The sequence below is a fragment of the Gopherus flavomarginatus genome, chromosome 1 (genome assembly GCF_025201925.1).
Source record: "Gopherus flavomarginatus isolate rGopFla2 chromosome 1, rGopFla2.mat.asm, whole genome shotgun sequence".
Lineage (NCBI taxonomy): Eukaryota > Metazoa > Chordata > Testudines > Testudinidae > Gopherus > Gopherus flavomarginatus.
Window position 1 is genome coordinate 66,902,539 of NC_066617.1, and position 26,896 is coordinate 66,929,434.

Genomic DNA, 26,896 nt, shown 5'->3' on the forward strand with positions numbered 1-26,896 from the left:
AAGCCTGGGAGGCGGGAGAAGTGGAGCAGTGATCATGCACTCGGGGAGGAACCACTGTAAAAAAAAAAAAATTGGGCACACCGCTTTTTGGTGCCCCCAAATCTTGGCGCCCTAAGCAACCGCCTAGTTGGCCTTAATGGTAGCACCGGCCCTGACAATATATGTACTATCTGTTTGTCCCTGAGGATGTCACATAGGCTGCAGCTGTATGCTGATTGGGTTGAGAACCAGTGTTCTAAACCAATTTAACTAAAATTGGTATGGGGAGGGAAGGCCTCAGTTTGTTGTAGGTCAGTTACACTAGAGTTGGGGAAATAGATCCTTTTTCAACTATTTTGCTGTCCCTCTACCAGAATGTTTCACACTAAACTTTCATTAGCATTAATGGAAATTGAAGAACTAAAATCCTATAGCAGTGGGTGACAAGATCCTTTGTAGTAGACTTCTTTGTTATAAATAGAGGTCTTATATTCTTATAATCCATTTTATAGTCCCGAGCATTCTTTTGAAATCCTGCAAAACTGATTTTATATTGATTACTATTCCAGCTAAAAACTTCAGGGGTTTTTGTCTGAAAAACTGCAAGTTTAATTTGACTTGCAAGTGTCATCCCTGTACTATTTCTGGAGCTGTCCTTTTTGTTTTTATTTTTATTTTACGTATTATTTGAAGCACTTAGAACGAATGTGTTAGATGCTTCACAGGGGACACATAGAAGAGAGCTTAGTAGTAGTAGTAGTAAATATTTATATTATGATGTTGTAGGCCCCATTGTTCTTGGTTCTGTACAAATACAGAAAAGAAATAATCCCCTGTCCTGAAAAAAACAAACAGATGAAGGATGTGGAGTAGAGGTTGTGGATACAGTACCGTAAGAAAATGAGTTTAGTGAAGACGTGATGCTACTTTTTCAGTAACAGGTATTGGATTTCTCTCTCTCTCTCTCTTTTTTTTATAATTGGATCTAGAGGGTGGAAGGAAGGGAATAGGGAAAGAGAGAGAGGCACAGTTTATCACTTGTCTAGCCATGTTCAGCAAGCTGTTTTCTGTCAGGGAAGGAAGAACAGATGAGAACTGTGAAGGAAGCTAAGGAGCTATTGAGGAGCACAGCTTGGTGAAAAAAATCAAAAGGGAACAATAAGGAAGCTAATTTATTTTAAGTCCAGGCTTCCTGAAATTCCTGCTAGAAACCAGGTAAGAGAGAAAATCAATGTTTAGAAAATGTGAGAAGGTCTAGCGGTTTGTCCCAGGAATTGGCTTCATGCAGTAGAACAGGGGTGGTGAGATGTCCAGCTTTCTGGGCCAAAGTGCTTAAAATCTGAATGATGGAATTGAGGGAAAAGTGGAGAAATAATGTGTCAGGAAAGAGGGGTGAGCAAGGGCACGGGTTACAGAAACATAATTGAGGTTTTTCAGTTTAGGCATAAAGAAGTGTAGATGGTTCAGGGTGGTTGTATTTCATTTCACGTTGTAGGTAAGTAATGCTACAGAAGTGAGTTCTTAGGAGTGATATGAGGAGCGACCATGGTAGCTTAATGAGTAGATTTTATTAAGGCATCCCAAACACTGGGACAGCATGGAAAAAGACAGGGAGACGTGTTGGAGAAAGTGCCATCCTTATTAAACCTTCTGTTGGCAGAGCAGTGAAGGTGGGAAACATAGAAAGAGACCAGGTCAGAGGTGTATAAAATTTATTAATACAAAATTAGACCAGGGCTGATAGTTGCTAGAAAAGTCTTAGCCACAGAATGAGTTTTTATTTGCATGCTTCCATAACCCACCACTTTGTATATAATACATAATATATTTTTTTAAGTTTGTGATTCCAGGCAATTTTGGGGCTTGTAGAACTTGTATGAGTACTCCATGTTTTCTTTCAATGGAAAGTGTATAGACTGTTGGTCCATAATATGCAACTTCAGCAGTTTCATTCAAATGATAGTTCATTGCCGTTCTAAGTGACTGTCATGCTCTACTGTGCTAATGATTTTTGCCCAAAGACAGATCTGTCTACTCAGTAGATGTTGAACAGTTTAGAATTAGCCATTACTATTTCTTGGGACAATTTTCTCAGCTTTATCTTTTAAAAGCTCTAGAATATGTATTGATAACATGTCAGATTATATAGATAGCAAATCTGGTGGGTAGTGCCTAATTCCAAATACAGTCTACTGTGTACATCTTTTTAAATTCACAAACATCAAGATCTGCAAATTGACTTAATAGCCATCCATCTATATGGTTTATCCAGTCATTGTCGTCTTTGTTTATTCAACAAGCTGCTTAAAAATGCCACCTAAGTGTCTAAATGATAGGTCATATCTGCTTCAGTCTGAATCTCTAAATGTATTCACATCAACAGTGGAAAAATGTATAAATATGCATGCAGGATAACCTCTTTTTGAATCCTCCATTGGTTTTCCCTTTTCTATCACATCAAACATAAGCTGTTTGTATTTGCTTTCAGAGCCCTTCACAGTCAGTCCCCACCCTACCCATCATCTCTCACTCATTACTGAATGTTGAAGTTCACCTCTGATCGACCTGTGATACCAGTTTCCACTGCCCATTTGTTACATTTTCAAACAATACTTCCTCCCATGCTGCCCCTCATGCTTGGAAGGAGCACCCCATAAATATCTGCAGAGCTGTCTCATTATTTACCTTTGGATGCCTGCTTAAAACTCTCCGATGCATTGATGCATACAGAAAAATTGACAAAAGTTAGGCTGTTAGTGTGCTGCCTAGCACCACCATTGCTGACTACCTTCGCCTCATTGTTTCCTAATATTCCCCATCTGTCTGTGTCTAGCTGTTGTCTCTTGTCTTAGGCTTTGATTGTAAGCTCCTTGCGGCAGGGACTGTTTTTGTTCTGTTTATACAGTGCCTAACATAATGGGGTGCTGGCCCATGACTGGGGCTCGTACATGTTACAGTAATATAAATAATAAAAACAAAGTATATTTTTAAAAAATACTATGAAAGTGGAAGGGAGTAAATACTGTTAATTATTAATCCTCTATACTGTTATGGCAGAAGGTGCAGATGGCTTGCGCATTAGAGGTTATTGAGGCATAAGCACCCTACCCAGTATGAAACTCTCCATAGAAGACATGAAAGATGCCCTGCAGTAGTCACATCCAGAAAATTGTTAAAGGTATTTTGTGAGTTAAAAAGCTCCTCTCTGGGCCTTTAGACTTCTCTGAGCTTCCTTTCTGTTGCAGAGCAATGCCACAAAAGGAAGATTAATGGCCCAGCTACCTTTTACAGATCACTTCGTCCCAGTAGATTCTTGGACTAGGGGTTTCCTGGATGTAAAGTGTAGGGAGTGAGAGAAGAAATGGGGCTCAGATATGTTTAAATTGTTGGATTGGTTTGAAATTGGTGTGCAAGTCTAAGAGAGACAGAGTCCAAGGCAATTGCTTTTAATCTTGGTACAGGGCAGAGATGCCTTACATTAGGTTTCTGTAAGAGAGAGTTGCCTAAGGGCAGTCTGTTGCTACCCCTGTTCAAGGAAACAAGACTCATGTACATTTTGTAAATAAACATATTATACTAAGAAAATACCCAGTTTTGTGTTAGGGGTTTGCTCCAAGTGGGAAACTGACCTGCTAAGCCCTGAAAACTACTACTGCCCAGTAACAGGTTAGCAGAGTTGGAGTATATCAGAAGAGCTCTGTGTATCTCAAAAACTTGTCTTTTTCACCAACATCCTATAAAAGATATTACCTAACCCACCTTGTCGATCAAATGTGGCTGTTTTACTTGCATTCTCAATTAGCCGCAAAGGAAAAATATATTTGTAACTCTTCTGCCAGTTGGAGCCGGTAGCAACCAGGACCAGGTTCAGTCTCTAGAGGTTCCTTTTCAACAATACAACATGGAACCAGCTCGAGTCCCCACTCAGTAACATGGGAAAATTACACACCACCCCATGGTGCCTCTGAGAGGCAATACTGCCCCACACAGTAGCTCAGAGTCTGAGTGTAGAAAATAAACTTTTAATGAAAGGTGGGAAGTCACCCGACATTATTTAGGGAAAATGCTGCAAGAGGGATTCATAATTATAAAACTGACCACGACACGCACCCCAGAGTGTGTGGGGCAGTGCCTTCTGCCTCATGCTCTTGCCTTCTACAACAGAGTTCCTTTTCCGTGTCCCTCTGTGCTCTCTCACTGTACCCCACTCTCAGTGGTTGTCCTTGGTCAGTGAGGACCCAGGGTTCAGAGGCGCATCTGTGTGAGTTCACCTCCCACCCTGGGAAGAAGGCACCTTGCTTGCTCCACCATCTGAGCACTTGCTTTGGCTGGCCAGCTCTGCCAGCCGCTTGTTCGGCTCACCGCCTCGCCAGCCACTTGTTCACCAGCTGTCAGTCACCTTCTGCTGCCACCTGTCTCTCTATTGTGACCTCTGAACATCAGTCTTGTAGTAATTTTCAGGTCTTTGCAGGGTGGGCAGAAACATTGCCCCCATCTCAAGTGATGTCAGCTCTCATTTGACTACTTTAATATAACCAAGAGGCTCCTAATGAAGCCTATTGAGCTTTTTCTTTGAACAGGAGTGGAGGACAGGTTAAATCAAACTGGGGACCTTTGGAGAGAGTCCATACCTCCTGGGTGGGATACCTGTCCCCACTCCTCTTACTTTCATAGGGCTCTGGCATTTGAGCCCCTGGCTTAATGAGGTCCTTTCAGCTGAGGGTGACCCCCTCATTTGGGACAGGTTAAGCACAGGTCTGCTCCCCTTTATTCATACAGTAATGACAACATTGGTAACAGCAGTTCACTACCCCTGCATTCAGTACCAAAGTGATTTGTAACCCAACACCAGCCATAGTTGATTACTTGAGCAACGCCGCTCTATCTGCTGGATATCTAAGCAGAGTAGGTGTGTTCCTGTAAATACAGTTTGGTCCTGAAGTCTCTGTACCTCCCAGCTAGCTGTCAGGGGAGAAGTCTTTCAGACCCTGCTTACGCATTTAATAGCTGATGTCATTGTCTAAGAGTGCTAGCAAGCTTGTCCTACTAGCAGACTGCTGATTATATGGACTGTGCAGTTCTAGAGAGGATAGCTACCCTGTTGATGTAGATGAGATGGTTCTCAACTGGGGGTATACAGAGGTCTTCCAGGGCATTGGTTCTCAACCAGGGTCCCAAGGCCCCTGGGGGACCATGAACAGGTTTCAGGGGGTCTGCCAAGCAGGGCCAGTATTAGACTTGCTTTGGACCTCAGCAGAAAGCTGAAGCCCCACTGCATGGAGCTGAAGCCTGAGGCTCTGAGCTCTGTCACCTGGGACTGAAGCCAAAGCTTGAGCAGCTTAGCTTCATGGGAGCCTCTGTGGCATGGGGCCCTGAGCAATTGTGGAGTCTTTATAGCATGTTGGGTGTGTGTGTGTGGGGGGGTGGGCTCAGAAAGAAAAAGGTTGAGAACCCCTGTTCCAGGGGGTACATCAACTCATCTAGCTATTTGCCTAGTTTTACAACAGGCTATATAAAAAGCACTAGCAAAGTCAGTACTAATTTCATAAAGACGATGGCTTGTTTTATACTGGTCTATGTACTATATGCTGAAATATGAGTACAATATTTATATTCAAATTGATTTATTTTATAATTGTAGGGTAAAAATGAGAGAGTGAAAAATTTCTCAGTAATAGTGTGCTGTGAGACTTGTATTTTTATGTCTGATTTTGTAAGCAAGTAGTTTTAAAGTGAGGTAACACTTGGGGTATGCAAGAGACAAATCAGCCTCTGAAAGGCTTATGGTAATCTGGAAAGGTTGAGAACCTCTATCTAAAGGGCTCTAAATCTGTGTTGCAGAGTTGCTTTGTGTAAGCTGTGGATATCAGAAATCGTACAAGAACTCAGCATTCTGAAACATGATTGTCATGGCTAATGGCATGGCAACAGAGCATGAATAAACACTTTTATCCTTCTGACAGGCTTCTGTTTAGATTTTTCCTCATTTGCAGTATGTTTAAAAGATATGCATATACTCTGTATGTATATAGCTACACAAAGAAAAATATTAGTTTAAAAAAAAGAAAGCTAAGGCTGAAAGTGTTTCAGTTGACTCTGAATAACACCCCCAAAATTGCTTTCTTTACAAAAGTTCTACGTTTAAAATATAAATGACCTCCCCCACCCAGAACCCCACTACCACCTATATCGAAAAGTCATTCCATCCTCACCTCTCCCATGCCAGTCTCCTGCCCCAGTCCATGCAACTCCTCTTTCTGACTCTTTTACTGGCTTTGTTTTGAGACCAGGAATTGTGGCCCCATGGCACCCTTCCGTGGCCCTCCCAGATCCCTTCCCTTCTGCCCTCAGTTCAGTGTTCATACCTCTAGTGACCCCTCTGGTCTCCTACACATCCTGTCCATGGTCCACCACTTCTGGATCAATGTCTACTGGCTGTATTAGCACAGCTTGAAGTCACCAGAAAATCAATTTATGTTTATAAATTATATTAAACTTTGTTCTATTTACATGTGAAAACAGGTTTGTAACTCCCTGCTGACCCCAAAAGCAAAAAGTTACTACTCACCAAGGCCAGCAAAACAAAACAGGTTTTCTATGATTGACGACCTGTTACACATCAGGTTTGAGATACCTTGTCAAAACTGCTTGCTTACTATGTACTAGTGATGCTTAATTTTAGGCACTGCTGCTAAAAAAATCATTAATGCTTCCATGAGCATTAATTTTACCTACACTTTTTTTAAAGGATAGGATGTTTTAAGGAGGAGAAAGATATGACTTTTTTTAAAATTTGCAATCTAACTTGAATACGTTGTCTTCTGATTGCATATACTTTTTACTCATAATACTGTATACAGTAGAACCTCAGAGTTATGAACACCAGATTTATGAACTGACCGGTCAACTACACACCTCATTTGGAACTGGAAGTACGCAATCAGGCAGCAGCAGAGAGAGAGAGAGAGAGAGAGGGGAAAAAAAGCAAATACCGTACAGTACTGTGTTAAATGTAAACTACTGAAAAAATGGACAGTTTAAAAAAAAAATTGACAAGGTAAAGAAACTGTTTCTGTGCTTGTTTCATTTAAATTAAGATGGTTAAAAGCATTTTTTCTTCTGCATAGTTAAGTTTCAAAGCTGTATTTAAGTCAATATTCAGTTTGTAAACTTTTGAAAGAACAATCCTAATGTTTTGTTCAGAGTTGCGCGCAACCTCCATTCCTGAGGTGTTTGTAGCTCTGAGGTTTCATTGTACTGGCATATGTTCTAAGATTATGGTTCTTCATAAATCATTCTCTTGAATATGTCTAAGATTTGGAAAGATTCAGTTCTGAAAAACTTTCATTTAGTGATGGTAGTTTCACAGTATTTAGTTGGTAATCATTCAAGTTTATAGTATTGGAACTAGGTTTTTTCCTGCTTTCATATTATTCAGTCACTAGCACTCAGTATGAACACTCTGTAACAAATATAGCTTCAAAGAAGGTATGAACACTGAGGATTAATCCAGTTTTTATATATTACCAGACATTTTAGTATGTTTTCAAAAGTTTGCTTATTTAAAAGGGGGGGGGGGGGGAGGGGAAATCTGTAAATCAGATGACCCCAATTAGCTTATGTTGCACTTTATAGAATTTTCTATGTTCTGTTCTGTATATAAAGTTGCATCAGTGGCTTAATAGCTTTGTTACAATGCATATGCTGCTTTTTTTAAAAGATTAATTCTAGAGTTCTGGCATGTTAACAATACTTATCAGGTTGTGGATGCAGTGTTTGGTGTATCTTCTTTAGACTATTTAAAAAAAAAAAAGATAATTAGTTTATGTATGACAGCATTGACCTTGCACACTCACAAGGTTACTTTAGGTGCAGGCACAGCGCAATAGGATGGTATTCATTGCATTTTTAAAGAAATATTTTGCTTCAGTTGCTGGATGCACAGGCTTTTCTTGTGTGCTTAACATTTTTAAACATTGTTTTAAAGATAAGTCAGAACACACAACTTTACTAAAAGGTTGTGGTGATAAGTAGTATTGATAGGTTGTTTTTTTTTTTTTTGCTGAGATTAAAAAAAGGAAATTTTAAAAGAGGAATCTAATGATTCTCAAATGATACTCTGTACCAGGCCTGCACAACTTGTAAAGCGGCGAGGGCCATATTACTCCAAAGAAAATAGCTGAGGGCTGACCCCCCCGGCCCTGCCGCCTAGCCCCCCTGAAATACTCCCCTTCCCCCGCCCACTCCGTGGAAACAAACCCTCCTTCCCCAGCGCTGCCCCACCGAAACATTGAACCTCGCTAATATGTTATAGCGGGCCCCTAAGGTAGTATAATTAAGGTAAAAGAAAAATGTCGTCTTGCGAGAAGTAGAATAAGATCCTCCCCTCACTTTGTAATCAATTGCCCTGTTGAATGAATGAGGTGTGACTGAGGAAGGCGTGAAAGGCAGCACCTCCAGACAGCTGCAACTCTTGGAAAGGGGATGGGAGCCAGACCAGATCAGTAGAACAGGTCAGCCACTGACTCCTTGCTCGCCTCCTCAGTCCCCCACCCACCCCCGGCTTGCCTCCTCATCCCCTGCTGCTGCCCCCCGACTCGCCGCCTCAGTCCTCGCCACTGCCCGCTCGCCTCCTCAGCCCCCTTCCCCTGCTGCCGGCTCACCTGCCCCCATGCCACTGCCCGCACACTCGCCTCCTCAGCCCCCCCGGCTCGCTTCCTCACCTCCGCCACTACCCGCCCGCCTCTTCAGCCCCCCTCCCTCACCCGCCACTTGCCTACTCACCCCCCACGGGCCGCACAGTGAGTCCCACCTACTCACCCCCCACGGCCCGCACAGTGGGCCCCATGGGGTCCCCGGGCCGCATGTTGTGCTGGCGTGCTCTGCACTAAAGTAATTGATGAACTAATGGAGAAGACATTATAGTATTTTACCAAAAACTATATTCAAATAATAAGCTTTTTCGCTAAATTTGAAATGGCGCTGATTTCTGGTTATAACATGCTGCAGGGGAACCTTAGCTGTGAGCTGCTGTGTTACCCCTCTACCTCAGCAAGCGTGAGTTTTGCTGGCAGACTGTGTGATGGCTTCTTGACACACCAGTCTGTCTTCCTCACCAGCAAATTCCTCAAGGTTCTCTAGCCCAAACCTCACCTCGCAGGTAACAGCCAGTAAACTCCAACCCCTGAGTTCCTCAGAGATGTTTCTCTTCAATGCACAGCCCCTCCCACTGTGCATTCATAGAAGACATTGTTTGTTGCGCTGTTAAGGAGTCAGTACATCAGAGTTTTAGTTTAACTGGGGTAAATACATCCTTCCCTCAAAAACAGCACTGAATTTGTTTATAGTAAAATAAATGTTTATTAACTAAAGAGCATGGATAAAGTGATACCAAGTAAAAGAAAGAAAGGTAGAGATGGTTACAAGCAAATAAAAGTGAAAACACATATCTAAAAATCTAAAACTTAGTTTAGCAAGTTACAATGTTTGTTCAAGATGGTTTCTCTCACCCCTAGTCTCCCTTTCCGCTTTTTGCTGGCCAGGACCCATCAAAGAGATCAAATTGGATGGTTTCTTGGTTTCCTTAGGTGAAAGATAAAGATGGAATCTCTTGTTCCTTTATACAGTTGGGGTGGAACAATTTTTTACAGTGGGGGGTGCTGCAAGCGGAAACCATGCATTTAGGTGGTTGTTGTTACTACTTCAAGTCAGAGGGTGTGGCAGCACCCTCAGCACTCCTAGTTCCATCACCTATGTCCTTGTATCCCCAAAGGGATGTCTTAGTCTTACAATCAGGAAGGCAACCTGGGGGTTCAGTCTCCTGTGTGTCTTTGGGGAAAAGGAGCCATGTTAATTTTCTTTCTGGTTTAGCTCGACAGCTTTGTTTATGCCTCAGATGTAAATTGAGGTAAGCCCAAATTCCTTTGTCTAGGACAGACCTGTTTATCGCCTTTACATAGGTTAGGCTGTGTGGTCTTAAACATGTTTTAGTAACATCATAAACAAGGAAATCGTAACTTCATATCAAACATTAACACATGCATTTTACGATAATATTAATAACCAGCATGCTATTAACTGTCATATGGTACCTCACAGGCCATATTTTATTCAAGTATCATTGTAGTAGTGTGTGTGGTGTGAATGCAGGATGCTTGGGTCACACTGGTTCACGGTTGTGACTGCGAATTTTAAATATACTTGTTATCTATTCTAAATTTTAAAAAAGTAGCAAACTGCAGAAGAACAAGGAGATAATATGAATCTAAAAGAAAACAGTGATTATGTTAAAGAATCAGATATCGAATGAAATTACATAGGACTGATTTCCGATATATAGAAGTGTGTCATGGTGTCTCTAGGAAAATCAGCTTCTCCATTGGAGGGCATGTTCATTTAATGTATTAAGATGTATCACATTTTGTTTAAAATCAATTATTTTAATTTATAAAGTATTAATAAAAATATATCCCAAGTCTCTACTGGCTATATACCTAATGATTATTTGTTAGATGTTTCTCAAAGGCACCATGATATAGCAGTGGTAACTGATCCTGCATAAAGGCTGTTCTGAGGTGTGTTGGGACAGTCTGGGCTGAGGCTGGGGCTGGGGCTGGGGCTCATTGGGAGATGCTAGTCCTGGGCATCAGTTTGGCTCTGGCAGCCTCCAGGATCTGAGGGTGGAAAGATGGTGTGAATCCTCTGTGTTCTCAGCTTTGCTGAGGAACGCTTTGATGCATTTGGGGATGCAAAGGCACAAAATGAGCTCAAATTAGCTATGGGAATAAAGGGAAACAAGAAGACTTTTTATCAATACATTAGAAGCAAGAGGAAGACCAAGGACAGAGTAGGCCCACTGCTCAGTGAGGAGTGGGAAATAGTAACGGGAGACTTGGAAATGGCAGAGATGCTTAATGACTTCTTTGTTTCGGTCTTCACTGAGAAGTCTGAAGGAATGTCTAATATAGTGAATGATTACGGGAAGAGGGTAGGTTTAGAAGATAAAATAAAAAAAGAGCAAGTAAAAAATCACTTAGAAAAGTTAGATGCCTGCAAGTCACCAGGGCCTGATGAAATGCATCCTAGAATACTCAAGGAGTTAATAGAGGAGGTATCTGAGCCTCTAGCTATTATCTTTGGGAAATCATGGGAGACAGGGGAGATTCCAGAAGACTGGAAAAGGGCAAATATAGTGCCCATCTATAAAAAGGGAAATAAAAACAATCCAAGAAACTACAGACCAGTTAGTTTAACTTCTGTGCCAGGGAAGATAATGGAGCAAGTATTTAAAGAAATCATCTGCAAACACTTGGAAGGTGGTAAGGTGATAGGGAATAGCCAGCATGGATTTGTAAAGAACAAATCGTGTCAAACTAACCTGATAGCATTCTTTGATAGGATAACGAGCCTTGTGGATAAGGGAGAAGTGGTGGATGTGATATACCTAGACTTTAGTAAGGCATTTGATACGGTCTCGCATGATATTCTTATAGATAAACTAGGAAAGTACAATTTAGATGGGGCTACTATAAGGTGGGTGCATAACTGGCTGGATAACCGTACTCAGAGAGTAGTTGTTAATGGCTCCCAATCCTGCTGGAAAGGTATAACAAGTGGGGTTCCGCAGGGGTCTGTTTTGGGACCGGCTCTGTTCAATATCTTCATCAACGATTTAGATGTTGGCATAGAAAGTACGCTTATTAAGTTTGCGGACGATACCAAACTGAGAGGGATTGCAACTGCTTTGGAGGACAGGGTCAAAATTCAAAATGATCTGGACAAATTGGAGAAATGGTCTGAGGTAAACAGGATGAAGTTCAATAAAGATAAATGCAAAGTGCTCCACTTAGGAAGGAACAATCAGTTTCACACATACAGAATGGGAAGAGACTGTCTAGGAAGGAGTATGGCAGAAAGAGATCTAGGGGTCATAGTGGACCACAAGCTTAATATGAGTCAACAGTGTGATACTGTTGCAGAAAAAGCAAACGTGATTCTGGGATGCATTAACAGGTATGTTGTAAACAAGACACGAGAAGTCATTCTTCCGCTTTACTCTGCGCTGGTTAGGCCTCAACCAAGAATTGTGTCCAGTTCTAGGCACCGCATTTCAAGAAAGATGTGGAGAAATTGGAGAGGGTCCAGAGAAGAGCAACGAGAATGATTAAAGGTCTTGAGAACATGACCTATGAAGGAAGGCTGAAGGAATTGGGTTTGTTTAGTTTGGAAAAGAGAAGACTGAGAGGGGACATGATAGCAGTTTTCAGGTATCTAAAAGGGTGTCATCAGGAGGAGGGAGAAAACTTGTTCACCTTAGCCTCCAATGATAGAACAAGAAGCAATGGGCTTAAACTGCAGCAAGGGAGATTTAGGTTGGACATCAGGAAAAAGTTCCTAATTGTCAGAGTAGTTAAACACTGGAATAGATTGCCTAGGGAAGTTGTGGAATCTCCATCTCTGGAGATATTTAAGAGTAGGTTAGATAAATGTCTATTAGGGATGGTCTAGACAGTATTTGGTCCTGCCGTGAGGGCAAGGGACTGGACTCGATGACCTCTTGAGGTCCCTTCCAGTCCTAGAGTCTATGAATCTATGAGCTGGTCCTATCAAAGTATTAATTTTTCTTCGTTCTGTGTTTCTTCTTTCAATTGTGTCTTCTCTCGGTTGTCCTGCAGTGCATCACAAAAGGGGTCATGAAAAGTAACTGACTGCCTTATTGATGCATATTTTATTAAAATAAAGCATCTGCATGGGCAGCTCTGCATATTGCTCAGCCATGTAGGGATATCTGTGCACGCTCGGCAAGCTGTAAATTAGCTTCCATACTAAGCCGTCACATACTCATTTATTTTAGACAAAAGCAACACAAACATGCAAGAGTATTCTTTCAAAGCAGTGTACTTCCTCCAGACTTGAACTTCAAAGTCCCATTTAGGTCCCAGTGATGTCTGGTAAAAGTTGGACTACTTCCTTAGGCTCCTTTGAAAATCCCAGTGCTAGTCATTAATGAAAATAATTCCTCACTCTCATAATGCCTAGCACAATGGGGCTGAGATCCCAACTGGGGCCTTTTGGAGCTGTCCAAATGCAAATGAGATATAATAATTAATTAACCTGTTAAAGAGTTCAGTACTTTTTCCAGTGTACACTGAGTACAGCAGAAGGCAGCAGTGCCGTAATTTAGTGCACAGAGTTTAGAACTGGGAACAATGAACTCTTGAGTTTTAATCTCAGCTCTGCCTCTGATTTGGCAGATCACTTAATGTTACTGTGCTGGGTTGTTTGCCTGCTTGTAAAATGGGGACACAAATGCTACTTTACAGGATTGTGTCAAACCTTATGGCAGTCCTTGTCACAATGGGACAATTGACAAGAATGAGGCCTCACTGGTCTTCTAACCAGGTCATTTGAAAACATTTTTATGAGTGGTAATTAAAGTACGAGAATTTTATTACATATCGTGCTTTATTGTGGTTTATTATACAACGTTTCACTTGACACACATCAACATTTCACATACATACTATGTACCACTCTTTAGACAAACTGCATGTACCACAATAGTCTTAAAAAATAAATACATCTGTTTAATCTTCACTCACGGGGTGAAACTTCAGAACTGGTCTGTTTTTTCAGAAGATAAAATATGAAGTCATTTCTGAAGAGCAGGATAGAAATTCCATCCTTAATCGGTGAACAAAATGGCAGGCTAGCAAGCCAGCCAGTAGGAATTACTAAATTAAAAGTGTGCTTTCAGAATACTTGCATCATGTCCTCTGAGCACCAGAAGCCATTTACTCTTCACTGGTGCACTATGAAGGCCTGTCCTGGAAAGGAAAAGATTAGGGATATTTCTTAAAAGTTACAGTCCTTTCAACACTTTTAAAAAAAAGTCTATTTAAGTCTGTTGCAATTATAAATTTACTGCCATAAAATGAATATGCTATATGTTGGCACACTGCCAAGTTCGGGAAAACAAAAATATAACAGAGCTCTATTTTAGTGCATCAGACTTGAGATGACTGGGAGTAGAAGGAAGGATAATCCAGACTGACTCAATTTTACTTTATTTTGGAGAAGACTTGCCAGTTGTACTATAGGGCTATAGTAATCTGAGAATGAAGCAGTTGCATGCACTGACAAAGCTCAGAGACTCTAGGTACTGCTTAACCAGTACTGTTTAACCGTGGATCCTTTCTCCTCCTGGGCTTTTGGGACTCCATACTTGACTGGTTCTCCTCCAAACTCTGCAATCACTCTTTGGTGTCTACCTCAGCAGCACCATCACCTCCTCCTCCTGTGTCTTATGGTGCCCTCTGTTTCCTGTTCTTCAGTACTATGAAACCTCCCTCTCCTACTTCAAATCCCTCCTCAAAGCTCAACTTTTTCCCACAGTCCCTCAAACAATGATCCTCTAACTTTTTTTTTTATTGTGAGCTCCCTTTGTAACTCTCGTCACAGTCTGCTTTGGACTTAAATTACTCAAGATAGTTTGTATCATCTGCACATTTTGTCACCTCGCTACATACCCCCTTTTCCAGATCATTTATGAATACACTGAATAGGACTGGTCCCACTACGGACCCCTGATGGGCACCACTCTTTACCTCTCTCACCTTTTATTCCTACCCTTTGTTTCCTGTATTTTAATTGACATGCCTGGCAGTGCTTTCAGGATCATCTAAGGATCCTTAATTTACTTTAATGACAAGCCTTTTGTTATCCTAATCACCTGCCTCTGTTATAAACAAACTGCCAGCCCCAAAGGCTGTGCTGCTCCTAGCTTCCAAAATCATCAGATATCACATTCAAGCTGTTGCAGTTAAGAGCTCTGGCTGGGGCAGAGGTGAAAGTAAGCCGCTCCGGTCCGGCACAGCGTATCGGCTGTTGCCAGTATGCCGGACTGGACCGGCTTCTCTGGTGATGATTTAAAAGGCCCAGGGCTCCAGCTACTGGGGGGAGCCCCAGGCCCTTTAAATCCTGGCCTGAGCCCAGCTGCCAGAGCCTCAGGACCCCAGCAGCTGAGCTCCGGTGGGGATTTAAAGGGCCCAGGACTTCCTGCAGCAGCGGCCAGAGCCCCAGGCCCTTTAATTCACCCCTGAGCCCCGCGGCTCAGCAGCTGGGAGCTCCAGGGTGATTTAAAGGCCCTGGGGCTTTCAGCCACAGCTCTAGGGCCTTTAAATCTTGAAAGGCCTCACCTCTTCTAGTTGAAGCCACGCCTCCACTCAAGACTCTGGTGTACCGGTAAGTCCTTTCAGTTACTTTCACTCCTGGGCTAGAGTGAGTAGACTTTCCCCAGATAACTCTGTTGCCGGTGCCTTACAGTTCCAGTCCCTCACAATTGACTCTGGTTGCAGAGTGCAGTGCTCTGTTTCCTCTCCTCTTTTAGCAGTCGTCTCTACTAGAAGCAGCTAGATTAGCTCTTGCTTCTTGTTTCCATCCTTTTTTTCAGGCCTTCAGGCAAGAGCCTTCACTATAGGTTAAAATGAAGAGAAGCAGCCTAACATATATAGCAGGGGTGGCCAAACTTACTCACCCTCTGAGCCGCATACAATAATCTATAGAGGTTCGAGAGCCGCAAGACATGCACAACTTGCCTCGCAGGGCAGGGCTGACTTTAGGAAGTGCGGGGCCCGATTCGAATAGGCAGGAATGACTCACCCAGCAGTGCTCTGGGTGTTCCTTGGCACTGAAGGACCCACTGCCAAAATGCTGCTGAAGACTCAGAGCGCTGCCAGGTGAGTAAAAATTAAAAAGATGCGTAAGTTAAGTGCTCTTCTTTAGGGTACGGAGCCCTCTTAGGCACGGGGCCCGATTTGGGGGAATCAGCCTAAAGCTAGCCCTGTCGCAGGGCAGTGCCTGCTGGGATACGGGACTCAAGCCCTGAGACCTCCCTCCCTACAGGGCAGAAGCCCCTCGCCGCATCACTTCAGGGCGGAAGCCTCAAGCCCCCTCACCCCCCATTCTGGTGGAGAATGGGAAGGAGCATGGGGGGGGCTCCATGAGCCACAATGTAACTAAAAGAGCCGCATGCGGCTCACAAGCTGTGGTTTGACCACGCCTAATACATCATCTAAGCCCTCCTTGAACCACTAGCGAGTGATATGTGGTCCCTAGTTTGGGAACTGGCAATGTAGACTGTAAAACTCTTTAGAGGAGCGCAGCATCTTAGCTATTGTGCTGTATACCAATGTTAAGTAACAAAATAATGAGGAATCAATGCTGTGGCTATCTTGCTGAAGGCAGGAAACAGGAGTAGTTAGTTGTAAAAGTGCTTTTATTCTCCATTTTTATTAGTGGTCTAGAATCCAAAAGAGTCAGTTATTTTTTGAACTTCCTCTTACCCTTCCCACATCATTTTTTAATCTGTTCCTGGGGTGTATCTATATTTCTTTTGTCATACCAACATTTCAGAAAGCTGACCTTTGGAATACACAGACAGATGCTAAAGTGAACAGCTTAGCAAACAAGAATATCAGAATCAGATGGCAAAGGGGCATGAACTCCCCATCTCTTACAGCTGTTACCAGAAAGAAGCTTTAACTGAACTATTCAGTAACTTAATACGAATTTTGTGTCACTTTCTGACCTCCTCAAATCAAATGTAATTTTCCTATTATACAGAGAAATCACTTACATCAAAACTAGAATGGTTATCCTGATATCTAGAAAGGAAATGTACCAATACCTCACAGAACTGGAGTCTGACACCTTTGATTACAGTGAATATTTTCTTACTTTACCAGAGCCATTGAAATCAGTAGAATTACACAAGAAGGAAGGAACTACTCAATGTGAGTAAAAGTTTTAGAATCTGGCCTGTATTTAATATTTTAAAGGACTTGCTTAACTGTAAAGACCATTATGTTAGACTATGTAAGTTTCTGAAATGTATTGTACAGCAGACCCTTGATTTTATGACCACCAACCTTACAAATGATATATGCAGGGTCGGTGCAAGGATGTTTTGCGCCCTAGGCGAAACTTTCACCTTGCGCCCTCCCCCGTCCCCAAGCCCCCGCCCTGAGGCGCCCCCCCGCCCCAGCTCACCCCTGCTCCGCCTCCACCCCGAGCACGCTGTTGCTGCTTCACTTCTCCCGCCTCCCAGGCTTGCAGCGGCTAAGCTGATTGGCGCCGCAAGCCTGGGAGGCGGGAGAAGTGAAGCAGCCATGGCATGCTCGGGGAGGAGGCGGGGCAGAAGTGAGCCGGAGCAGGGAGTTCCCCTGCATGCCGCCCCCACCCCCCTTACTTGCTGCCGGCAGCCCTCTCTGCACTCTCCTGCCCCAGCTCCCTCCACTTAAATGCTGGCGGCGACCAGGGCAGCTGAAGATTTGGCCGCCGCGGTTGCTGCCAAAGAAGATGTCGCCCTCCCCCCCCAAATCCTAGCGCCCTCGGCGACCACCTAGGTCGCCTAAATGGTTGCACCGGCCTTGGGTGTATGGGTGCATGCTGTTAACAATTAATGATTTGGAATACCTTACTCCTATCATGCAGCAGCTCTTGTTGGGGATTTTAATAGAAAATCTGGAACATGTGCAATTTACATTATCAATTGAAATAGTTTACAAATGCATGAAAATCTAGTGCTTAAGACCTCTCATAAAGGTGAATTTCAAAGGTTTTTGAAATGTAACTTTACAATTATGTGCTGAATGCCTCAAGTATGGCAGGAGTAAGAGCTGAAACATACATTAGTCTAAAAGTACCATTTTTATACCAAAAGTACAAAATAATGATTTAAAAATTCAAAATTATGTGATGCACTTAAAATTTTTCACTTACCTGAATTTCCATAGACAATTTCCAGTGCTCCCTCCAAGTTTCTGATAGTTATAGCATTTCAGAGTTCTGCATATGTAAGCCCTTGAGTGATTGGGAGCTGGCTGGCAAGACTGTGCAATAGCTAAAAAGTCTTTTAAAATTATTTGCGAGGGAAGGCTGGAATAGTTGTACATGTTAAATACGACTCTCAATCATGTCATCGAGCATTTGGTACAGAGTTGTTAAGGCACTTAATTAGAAAACAAAGCAAACCAAAAACTCTTTGAAATAGTTGTTGGGCTTAAATTTGTCAAAACACTTTTGAAATTTAACTTTATGGGAACAGCCTACAAACTCAATGTCTAGGAAATAGATAGAAGCCACATTGCTTGAGATACCTAAGAAAGAGGTGGAAACCTCATTGTTTGGGACATTTAAAATTGGAAATGCCCAGGCACTAGTAAATGTCCTGCAAGGAACTGAATTGTCATGCATTGGCAGTGAGGTGGAGTGGATGACCTTCCAAAAAAGAGTCTTTTCCGTCTCTAACTTTTGTGATTCCCTGAGCTCAGTTAAGCTTCTACCATAACACTTTCATCTCACTGATTTGTGTCCCATCTTAATGTTTCTAGTTATTTGGGTTTCTCCCACCTGACAACCTTCTTGTTCCACTGTAATTGTTGCAATGTCTTAGAAGGCCCCTGACACATTCATACTGTACAATACCATTTAATTTAATATATATGGACATAAATCGGGCCTCTTTGGAGCTTGGTGGAGGCAGGTGAAGGGGGACACAGAACACAGGGAAGGAAAAGTAAAGGGTGAGTTGCAAAAACTGGAACATGGAGGAGCTGCTGCTGCCTTCATATGGCTCATATACTATGAGGTGCTAAGTTCTAACAAAGCAGCAAAGAGTCTTGTGGCACCTTATAGACTAACAGACGTTTTGGAGCATGAGCTTTCGTGGGTGAATACCCACTTCGTCGGATGCATGACCAAGTTCTAACAGGCTTCATGCATAGGTAACTGAGTAGGTGAGTGAACCAGGGGAAGGGCCAGGAGCAGTGATATAAGGCCCCGCTCAAGGATTTGGACTTCATTATGCTTGGCACTGGGCACGCGCGCGCGCACACACACACACACACACACACACACACACACACACACACACACACACACACACACACACACACACACACACACACACACACACACACACACACACACACACACACACAGAAAAGATAATCCCGTCCCCAAGAGTTTACAGTCTAATCTTTGTACAGCTAAAGAATAAAGTTTAAAATGAAAAAGTAGCAGAAGGAGAGGAACTGCCTGCAGTAGTGAGGGCTAGAAATTTTTTTTTTATATGAGAGTTGAGATACTTGCATAATCACAGGATTCTAGGAGCTCTGGCTTTCAGAAGAACACCTAACATTGCAGGACTCACAAGATAATTATAATATTGACAACTTGTGATTTTGCTGAGTCTCGAGATTCTTGATATTTGACCTATAGCGCCAGCTCTCAGAACCATATGATAATATGAGAGTCTCAGCTCTCATTTTTTAAAAACGTATGTTTCTAGCCTTCATAGTTGTAGAGCTAACACCTTGTAAAAAAAAATTACCCAGCTGTACCCAAAAGACTCAAAATCTTGATGGTAAATTAAAACAGAACCCCTGCATTTTTTTTAACAGTTCTCATGATTTTTAAGCCATAATCATGATTCTGGGGATCTGACTCATGATTTTTGAACATTTAGAATTGACCATACTGAAGTAGTAAGAGTTGACAGCAAGCACGTCAGTGTCACCTTTTTATATCAAAATCGTAAAAGTGAGGTTTTCCTGAAGCTATTGTTTGGGTTTATAATACAAACAAAAGGCTTCCAGATCCCATCTAATGATTTAGTAAGGCAATGCAGGAGCTAGTGGAATTTGTGATTTACTGTATTTATATGGTTAACAAGATAGAACATGGACACTGTGTTTGGAGATGAAAGCCAATCTAACAAAAGACTGCTTAAACACCAAGAGGGAGATCCACACCCCTGCTCAGTCTCCTTTGCACCAGGTGAAAGGGGCCCTAAAAGTAGGGTTGATAGGTATCTAGTTTTTAACCAGAACACCCAATTGAAAAGGTACCCTGGAGGCACTGGTCAGCACTGCTGAATGGGCCATTAAAAGTCTAGTCGGCGGCCCAGTGGGACTAAGGCAGGCTCCCTGCTTGCTGTGGCTCTGCGCAGCTCCCAGTAGCAATGGCATATACCGTCTCCGTCTCCTAGGTGTAGGGGCAGCCAGGGGGCTCTGTGTGCTGCCCCAGCCGCAAGCGCCAGCTCTACAGCTCCCATTGGACAGGAACCCTGGCCAGTGGGAGCTGTGGGGGTGGCTGGTGCCTGTGGATGGGGCAGTGCGCAGAGCTGCCTGGCACCACCTCCACGTAGGAGCTGGGGTAGGGGGGGACATGCCTCTGCTTCTGGGAGCCTCCTGAGGTAAGTGCCCCCCGGAACCTGCATCCCTGATCCCCTCCCGTGCTCCAACCCCTTGCCCCATTCCTGATCCCCCTCCTGTCCTCCAAACCCCTCAGTCCCAGGCTGGAGCACCCTCCTGCACCCCAAATCCCTCATCCTCAGCCGCACACCAGAGCCTGCATCCCCAACCGGAGCCCTCACCACCTGCCGCACCCCAACCCCCTGAGCCAGCTCTGTGAAAATGAGCGACAGAGGAAGGGGGGATGGAGTGATCAGGGCCGGGGTCCCGGAGAAGGGACAGGGCAGGATAGTGGCCTCGGAGGAGGGGTGGGGCAGGGCAAGGGTGTTCAGTTGTGTGCGAGTAGAATGTTGGCATCCCTACCTAAAATTCTGGTTCCAGCTGGGAGAGAAGCCGTGGTGTAAGGGATGTGTTGTGTGTAGCTGGGGTGGGAGGGGTATGTCAGGGGTGCAGCTGTAGCACACAGCACTGCAGAGATTCTGCACAGTGCTGCAGTCCATAGAGCAGCCCTGGGAGGCTGCTATAAGTTAGACAGGCCCCCCTGAGCTGCCTGTATTATGCTGGGGATCTCTTCAGGCCCCAGAACAGTTCAGGACTGGGAGGGTGCAAAGGTGGCTGAAAACCATTTTACCTACCCTCTCCCTGGGCTAAGCATTCTGTGCTGCACCCCTTAAAGATGTGGTGGATACGCGTGCCCGGGGGGATATACGGAGGTCTTCCAGGGGGTACATCAACTCATTAGATATGTGCCTAGTTTTACAACAGGCTGCACAAAAGGCACTGGTGAAGTCAGTACAAACTAAAATTTCATACAGACAAAATGAGAGAGCAGTTTGTCAGTACTATTGTGCTGTGACACTTTTGTATTTTTATGTCTGCTTTTGTAAGCAAGTCATTTTTAAGTGAGGTGAAACTTGGGTTACGCAAGACAAATCGTGCTCCTGAAAGGAGTACAGTAGTCTGGAAAGGTTGAGAGCCATGGGCGGCAAGTTATATACCCACCTGGTGCCCGGGCACTGGCAATATTCAGAGCCCAGGGGCCCAGCTCCACCAATGTTTGGGGCTGGGTGGCCCCACCTGCTGCCCCCCTGTGCCTCCCCCAAGTGTCCCCTGGCTCTCCCTTGCTGGCCCTGTGCACGTCCCTGGGCCCCAGAGGGAGCAGAGTGTCCCTGCCTCTGCCATGCAGCTTGACTCCGTGCAGCAACTGTTACCGCATGAATCCATAGAATCGTAGACTATCAGGGTTGGAAGGGACCTCAGGAGGTATCTAGTCCAACCCCCTGCTCAGAGCAGGACCAATCCCCAACTAAATCATCCCAGCCAGGGCTTTGTCAAGCCTGTCCTAGTGACCCCATCTCAACTGCCAGGGCAGACTGATTCTGAGCCTGCCCTTCCCCCTCAGACCCTTCCCTTTTCTGGCGGGACCTTCCAGCAGCACAGGGGGTCCCCCAGCCCACAGTCACCGCTCCTGCACCATGCTGGGCAAGGAGGCAGCCCCATCCTCCACCCCCAATGAGGCTACAGTCAGGGGCAACAGCAGGGGAGGAGGCGCACGCTGCACCTCCTGGCACCCACAAAGGGAGAGGCGAGGGAGATTCCTGGACCTGAAAGGGGCCCTAGGAGCACATGCAGTGACAGTGGTGGGGGTCAGTGTGCTGCTGGGGGGGGGCAGGAAAGGGGGGCCCCTCCCCCAGAGCTCGCTGCTGCCGGCAGGGAAAGGGCTGGGTGGAGTCCTCCTCTCTGGCCTCTGTCCCAGAGCAGCCTGCCTACACCCCAAACCTCATCCCCAGCCCTGCCCCACTCCAGAGCCCACACCCCCAGCCAGAGCTTTCACCCCCCAACTGCACCCTTAACTATCTACCCTAGCCCTGAACCCCTCCCACACCCCAAACCCATCATCTCCAGCCCCAGCCAGAGCCTCACACACCCCTGCACCCCAACCCCCTGCCTTAGCCCTGAGCCCCCTCCAACACCACAAACCCTTCATTTCCAGCCCCAGCCCCAACCTTCATCTCCCTGCACCCTAATCCTCTTCCCCAGCCCTGAGCCCCCTCCTGCATCATGAACCCCTCATCTCCAGTCCCACCCCACAGCCCTCACCCCAATCCTCTGCCACAGCCCTGAGCCCCTGCCACACCCTAACCCTCTGCCATAGCCCTGATCCCCCTCCAACACCACAAACCCTTCATTTCCAGCCCCAGACAGAGCCCTCACACACCCCTGCACCCTAACCCTCTGCCCCAGCCCTGAGCCCACTCCAAACCCCTCAACCCCAGCTCCAGCAAGAGCCCTCACCCCCCTGCGCCCTAACCATCTGCCCCAACCCTGAGCCCCCCCTGCATCATGAACCCCTCATCCCCAGTCCCACCCCACAGCCCTCACCCCAACCCTCTGCCATAGCCCTGATCCCCCTCCCACACTCCAAACCTCTCACCCCCAGCCCCACCCCTGCACCCCCTCCCTCCTCAAACTCCCTCCCAGCGCTGCACTCCTCCTCCACCCCAGACCTCCTCCCCCACCCAAACTCCTTCCCAGAGCCTTGGGCAGGTGGGAGGTGGAGTTTTGAGGGGGCAGAGTTTGGGCAGGGGCAGGTTCTGGGCACCACCAAAATATCTACAAACCTGCTGCCCATGTTGAGAGCCACTGCTCTAGAGGCTCAGCATAAAATCTCTCCCCAAGAATGGGAATTGGCATTGAAGGTACTGGAACAGTGGTTTCCTCCTAAATTCCTTGTAGTGGCCTGACTTCTTATTTTAGAAATCCAAGTTGCAGGTCTGATTCTGAACCTGTTGAAGTCTATGGCAAAGTAGAAACAGGATCAAGAGATTCAGCTGATATCCAGATATGTTACCACTATCAGAGGTGGATTAAGGTTTTGTGGGGCCCTGGGCCAGAGCAAGTGGGGAGCCCCTTCTGCCTGCAGTCCCGCCCCCTGTTCTGCCCCTTCCCCCACTGCCCCGCCCCATTCCATACATGGTCAGCCCCACTCTGCCCCCTCCCCCCCATTGCCAGCCCCATTCTGCCCCCTCCACCCCATTGCTGCTCTGCAACCTTGCTTCTTTCTGCCCCTGCTCCCCCACTGCAGCCCCAAGACTGGAGAAAGCTCTGCCCCTTCCCCCACCATGGCCCCGGGCCACAGTGGGGAGTGAGAGCTTCCCCAGCCCTGAGGCCACAGGAGGGAGCCAGAGCTCCTCCAGTCCCGGGACCATAAGTGTAGTTTGACTGCTATGTTTAGGGGGACAAAGTGTGCCCACGCACGCACACATGCGTGCTGAAGCCAGTTCCCTTGGTTCACTGGATCTCTCCTCCCATCTACAGCAATACCTGGGCTGCCAGTGCTGGGAGGGGACAGGATGGCATAATGGAGGAGTCCCAGCTGCTGCTGGAGACCGTTCCGGCACCACCTGCTGCAGCGATGTCCCTGCTCTGGTGCCACAGCGGTTGCCTCCCTGCTGGGGCTGCTGCTGCCCAGGGAATGCCACATGCTGGGCTCCTGCTTCCCCCCGCCCATTCCCGTATCCCCTTTTCTTCCTCCCCTCCCTTCCTCTCCCCTTCTCCTCACTCCACCTGCTTTGCTCTGCCCCCTCTCCTCCCTGCAGTCATCAGGGCTGTAGAGGAAACAGCAGGCACTAGGACCCAGGAGGCAGTGTCCAGCTGCTGAGGCAGGATCTAGAGTGCAGAGGAAAAGCTGCTCAGTCCGCTCCCCATGAGCTGAAACATGCCAGGGAGGTGGGTTGTGGGGTGCCTATTTTTCCAGGGCCCTTCAATTGGCTGGGGCCCCTGGGGACAGGCCCCGCTCGCCCAGTGGCTAATCCGCCACTGACCACTGTTCTCCTTCCAGCTACATGCTCTCTTACTCTTGCTTGGAAATTACAGGGCAGGGATGTATAGCAGCTTCTTAGGCACATTTATCTTGCATTAGCTTATGCTAAAAATTATATATCTTTTGATTGTATCCTTCTTCCCTCCACCCCCCTTTGCAGTCATTTGTCAGCTTAGATTGTAAATTCTGTGTGGCAGGGACTATGGCTTCGTGTGTGTCTGCACAGCACCTAGCTCAGGGGGGCCCTAGTGCTGCTTCAGGCTTCTAGGAACTGCTGCAATACAAGTAATAGAAATAGCACTTAAACTTCAAAAGAGAAGAAAGCTTTCTGCTGTAGTATTTTTTATGAATGCTAGTTCAGTTTTATTGGGTTTTGTAGAGTTATAGCTTTACATCCTTTATGGATACCTGGGACCAATAGCAACAATTTGGTGAACACTGGCTTTTTCAGGTGATCAGGGTCTGTCTAGTTTGAAATCTTTGGGGTTTTTAAATAGCTTTTCAACAGTTTACACTTCGGGGAGTTGCAGTCCTGTTTACTTGTAACAAAAGAGGAAAAAATAGTTTGTGCTGCAGTGGTAAACAGCCTCAGGTTGTTAAGAAACAAATCTATGAAGCAAGCAGAGGGAAGGCACAACAGGAAAAATGAAACATGAGGAAAATATAAAGAGCGGAGACTAACATTTCTCTCTCCTTTCCCCTCACAAACAAATATGCCAGCTTCTCTGTCATCCAATGGGATGTATCCATCTAAAGAATAGTGAACAGAGTATTAGAAATGGGGGGAAAAAACCCCAGAAATTATGCTCTTTTAGAAAGTGTGAAATTGAGTGTTTTTATTTTTCTATCGTCTATTTACCAGTGCAACAATGTTGGAGAATGTTGTATTTCGAAGTGGCTGCAATGGAAAATCTCTGGTAAAGTACATATGAGACATGATATAGGCAGCTTCTTTCACACCTTGGCCTACAGAAATTGCTGTCTGATGCCAAGGTCTCCAAAATAGCTGAGAGTTTTCTCAGCAGATTACTTTTAATAAATTAGGAGTGCTATGTTGTGAATTTCTTATGAGCCAAGCCTAGGTAAAATAATATCTACAGGAAACAAAGTTCCGATTGAGGCTAGTGGCAGTTTTGCCTGAGAAATGAGCACAGGACTGGAATTTGAATGATGTAAATGCAGACATTAGGAACTAGATATTAGTCTTATTCTTTGAATTACAGTTTGCTAGATGCTGTTCACATCCACGCAGGTGGGCACAGTCTCTGCCCTAAGGAGTTGACAAAAGTGAAAGGCGATACTATGCAATCAGTTTTTACAGAAGCCAGTTGACTTCATTGACAAATTCTGCATGCAAATCAGTGGTATCTTATGGCCCTAAGGAGTGCATCTGTTAAATTGGTATACATTTGCAGTATAAGTTATTCTAACAGACTGATCAGTGATTAAATGGAGAACGCTCTGCCAACAGCCCCCTGTATACTAATGGGGGCTTCAGCTCTTGTGTCTCCACTGACCACATCTGTGGTGGTGTAGCCTGGGAAGACAGGTGATCTCTCAGAGAAGTAACAAAATCCTGATTAATTTACACTTGAAATCACTACAGAGATGATGGTCTTCTTTTCACTCCCTCCCACCTACTTCCAAATTCTCTCATGAGAGTCAAAGGAAATATTTCAGCCTTAGTGCTAAAACTTGGCAAATATTAAGCATTTCACCTTGCTTGTGTGACTATGTCATGTAATAGATACAATTGCTGTATAGGGGCATAAGATCATTGACTGAAAGCAAGCCAGACCCTTTGTCCATCTTGCTGTATAAAGTTATTTTTAACACTTTCAGAGTCTTATTATCTAACCTTAGCAACACAGCTATGTCTTTGCTAACTGAATGTTTGCCTTAAAGAGCCTTTTGCAACAATAACCACTAGATGGTGCTCTCCTATTTAGATAATAGTAAAAACAGTATTAACTAAGTCATCCAGTAAGAGCATGTTGGAGACCCCTACTCTTGGGGCACCCAGCTTTTTAATTGTAGAATACATCTTTGTTCTTTGCCTGACCTGCAGAGTGACATCACTGCCTTTCTTCCTGTTGCACTGTAGCTGCCTGACTCACAGGCTTTGACACAAGCCAGATGGCTGCGATTGGTAGGCGCACAGGCTGCCTGGTACTGCAGTTGATGAAACAGAATAGGAAGACGTTTTATGATCAGTTGCGGGAGCACAATAAGACTGCAGCTTTGCTAGGTAATTACATTTTCACTGCACACTTTACTTCTCACAGTGAAGGTCACTAGAAAAAATACATTTTTATTTGTACTGTTTATTATGTATAGATCTTTGATCTTTTATTAGTCAATCGTCTGCTCTGGAGGATTTTTTTTAACCAGTTCTGCAGTCACTCGTGAAAATGACATGTTTATTTATGTTTAATGGTTCTTTTGAGCTGTTCGCTGTGTGGCACTTACCTTCCTTCTCTCTTTTGTCTCCATTTAGTAACATAAAAATGTTTTGGTTTTGTAGTGAGTTTAGTTTGGAGAAGTCAGAGTTCAGGCATGTTAATACAAGCAGATTTCTGTCAGATACACTCCAGAGTGATGTGATAATATATATATATTACTGTTTGTTATGTGTTTGTTCTTCAGGGGTCAGAAGAGACCATGCACAGACTTCTCTTCTGGTTCAGGAAATGTACAAGAGAAACTCATTTCTGGGCATTTCCATTCTGTAACCATTTAAAAAAAACAAACTTGTCTTGGAAGAGGTTGAGAGTGGTGCATTGTTATTCAAATCATTAACCATGTGGGGCCTAATCCTGCTCCCACTGAAATCAATGAG

The 26,896-nt window shown here is 44.9% G+C and overlaps 1 protein-coding gene across 4 annotated transcripts in view; it reads left to right on the top strand.

Annotated features, from left to right (window-relative positions):
- The window catches only part of MSRB3 (methionine sulfoxide reductase B3), a 144,202-nt gene that overhangs the window by 10,700 nt on the left and 106,606 nt on the right, over positions 1 to 26,896 (top strand). Inside the window, exons 2-3 of one of the 4 annotated variants that reach the window (XM_050924114.1) lie at positions 16,725 to 16,772; positions 26,162 to 26,305. The exons of 1 other annotated variant lie outside the window; for it this stretch is intronic. In XM_050924114.1, coding sequence (XP_050780071.1) covers positions 26,194 to 26,305 — 112 coding nt within the window. In that variant the 5' untranslated portion in view covers positions 16,725 to 16,772; positions 26,162 to 26,193. The remainder of the gene's footprint in view (positions 1 to 16,724; positions 16,773 to 26,161; positions 26,306 to 26,896) is intronic. 2 more of the 4 variants (XM_050924122.1, XM_050924105.1) reach the window with 2 other exon arrangements.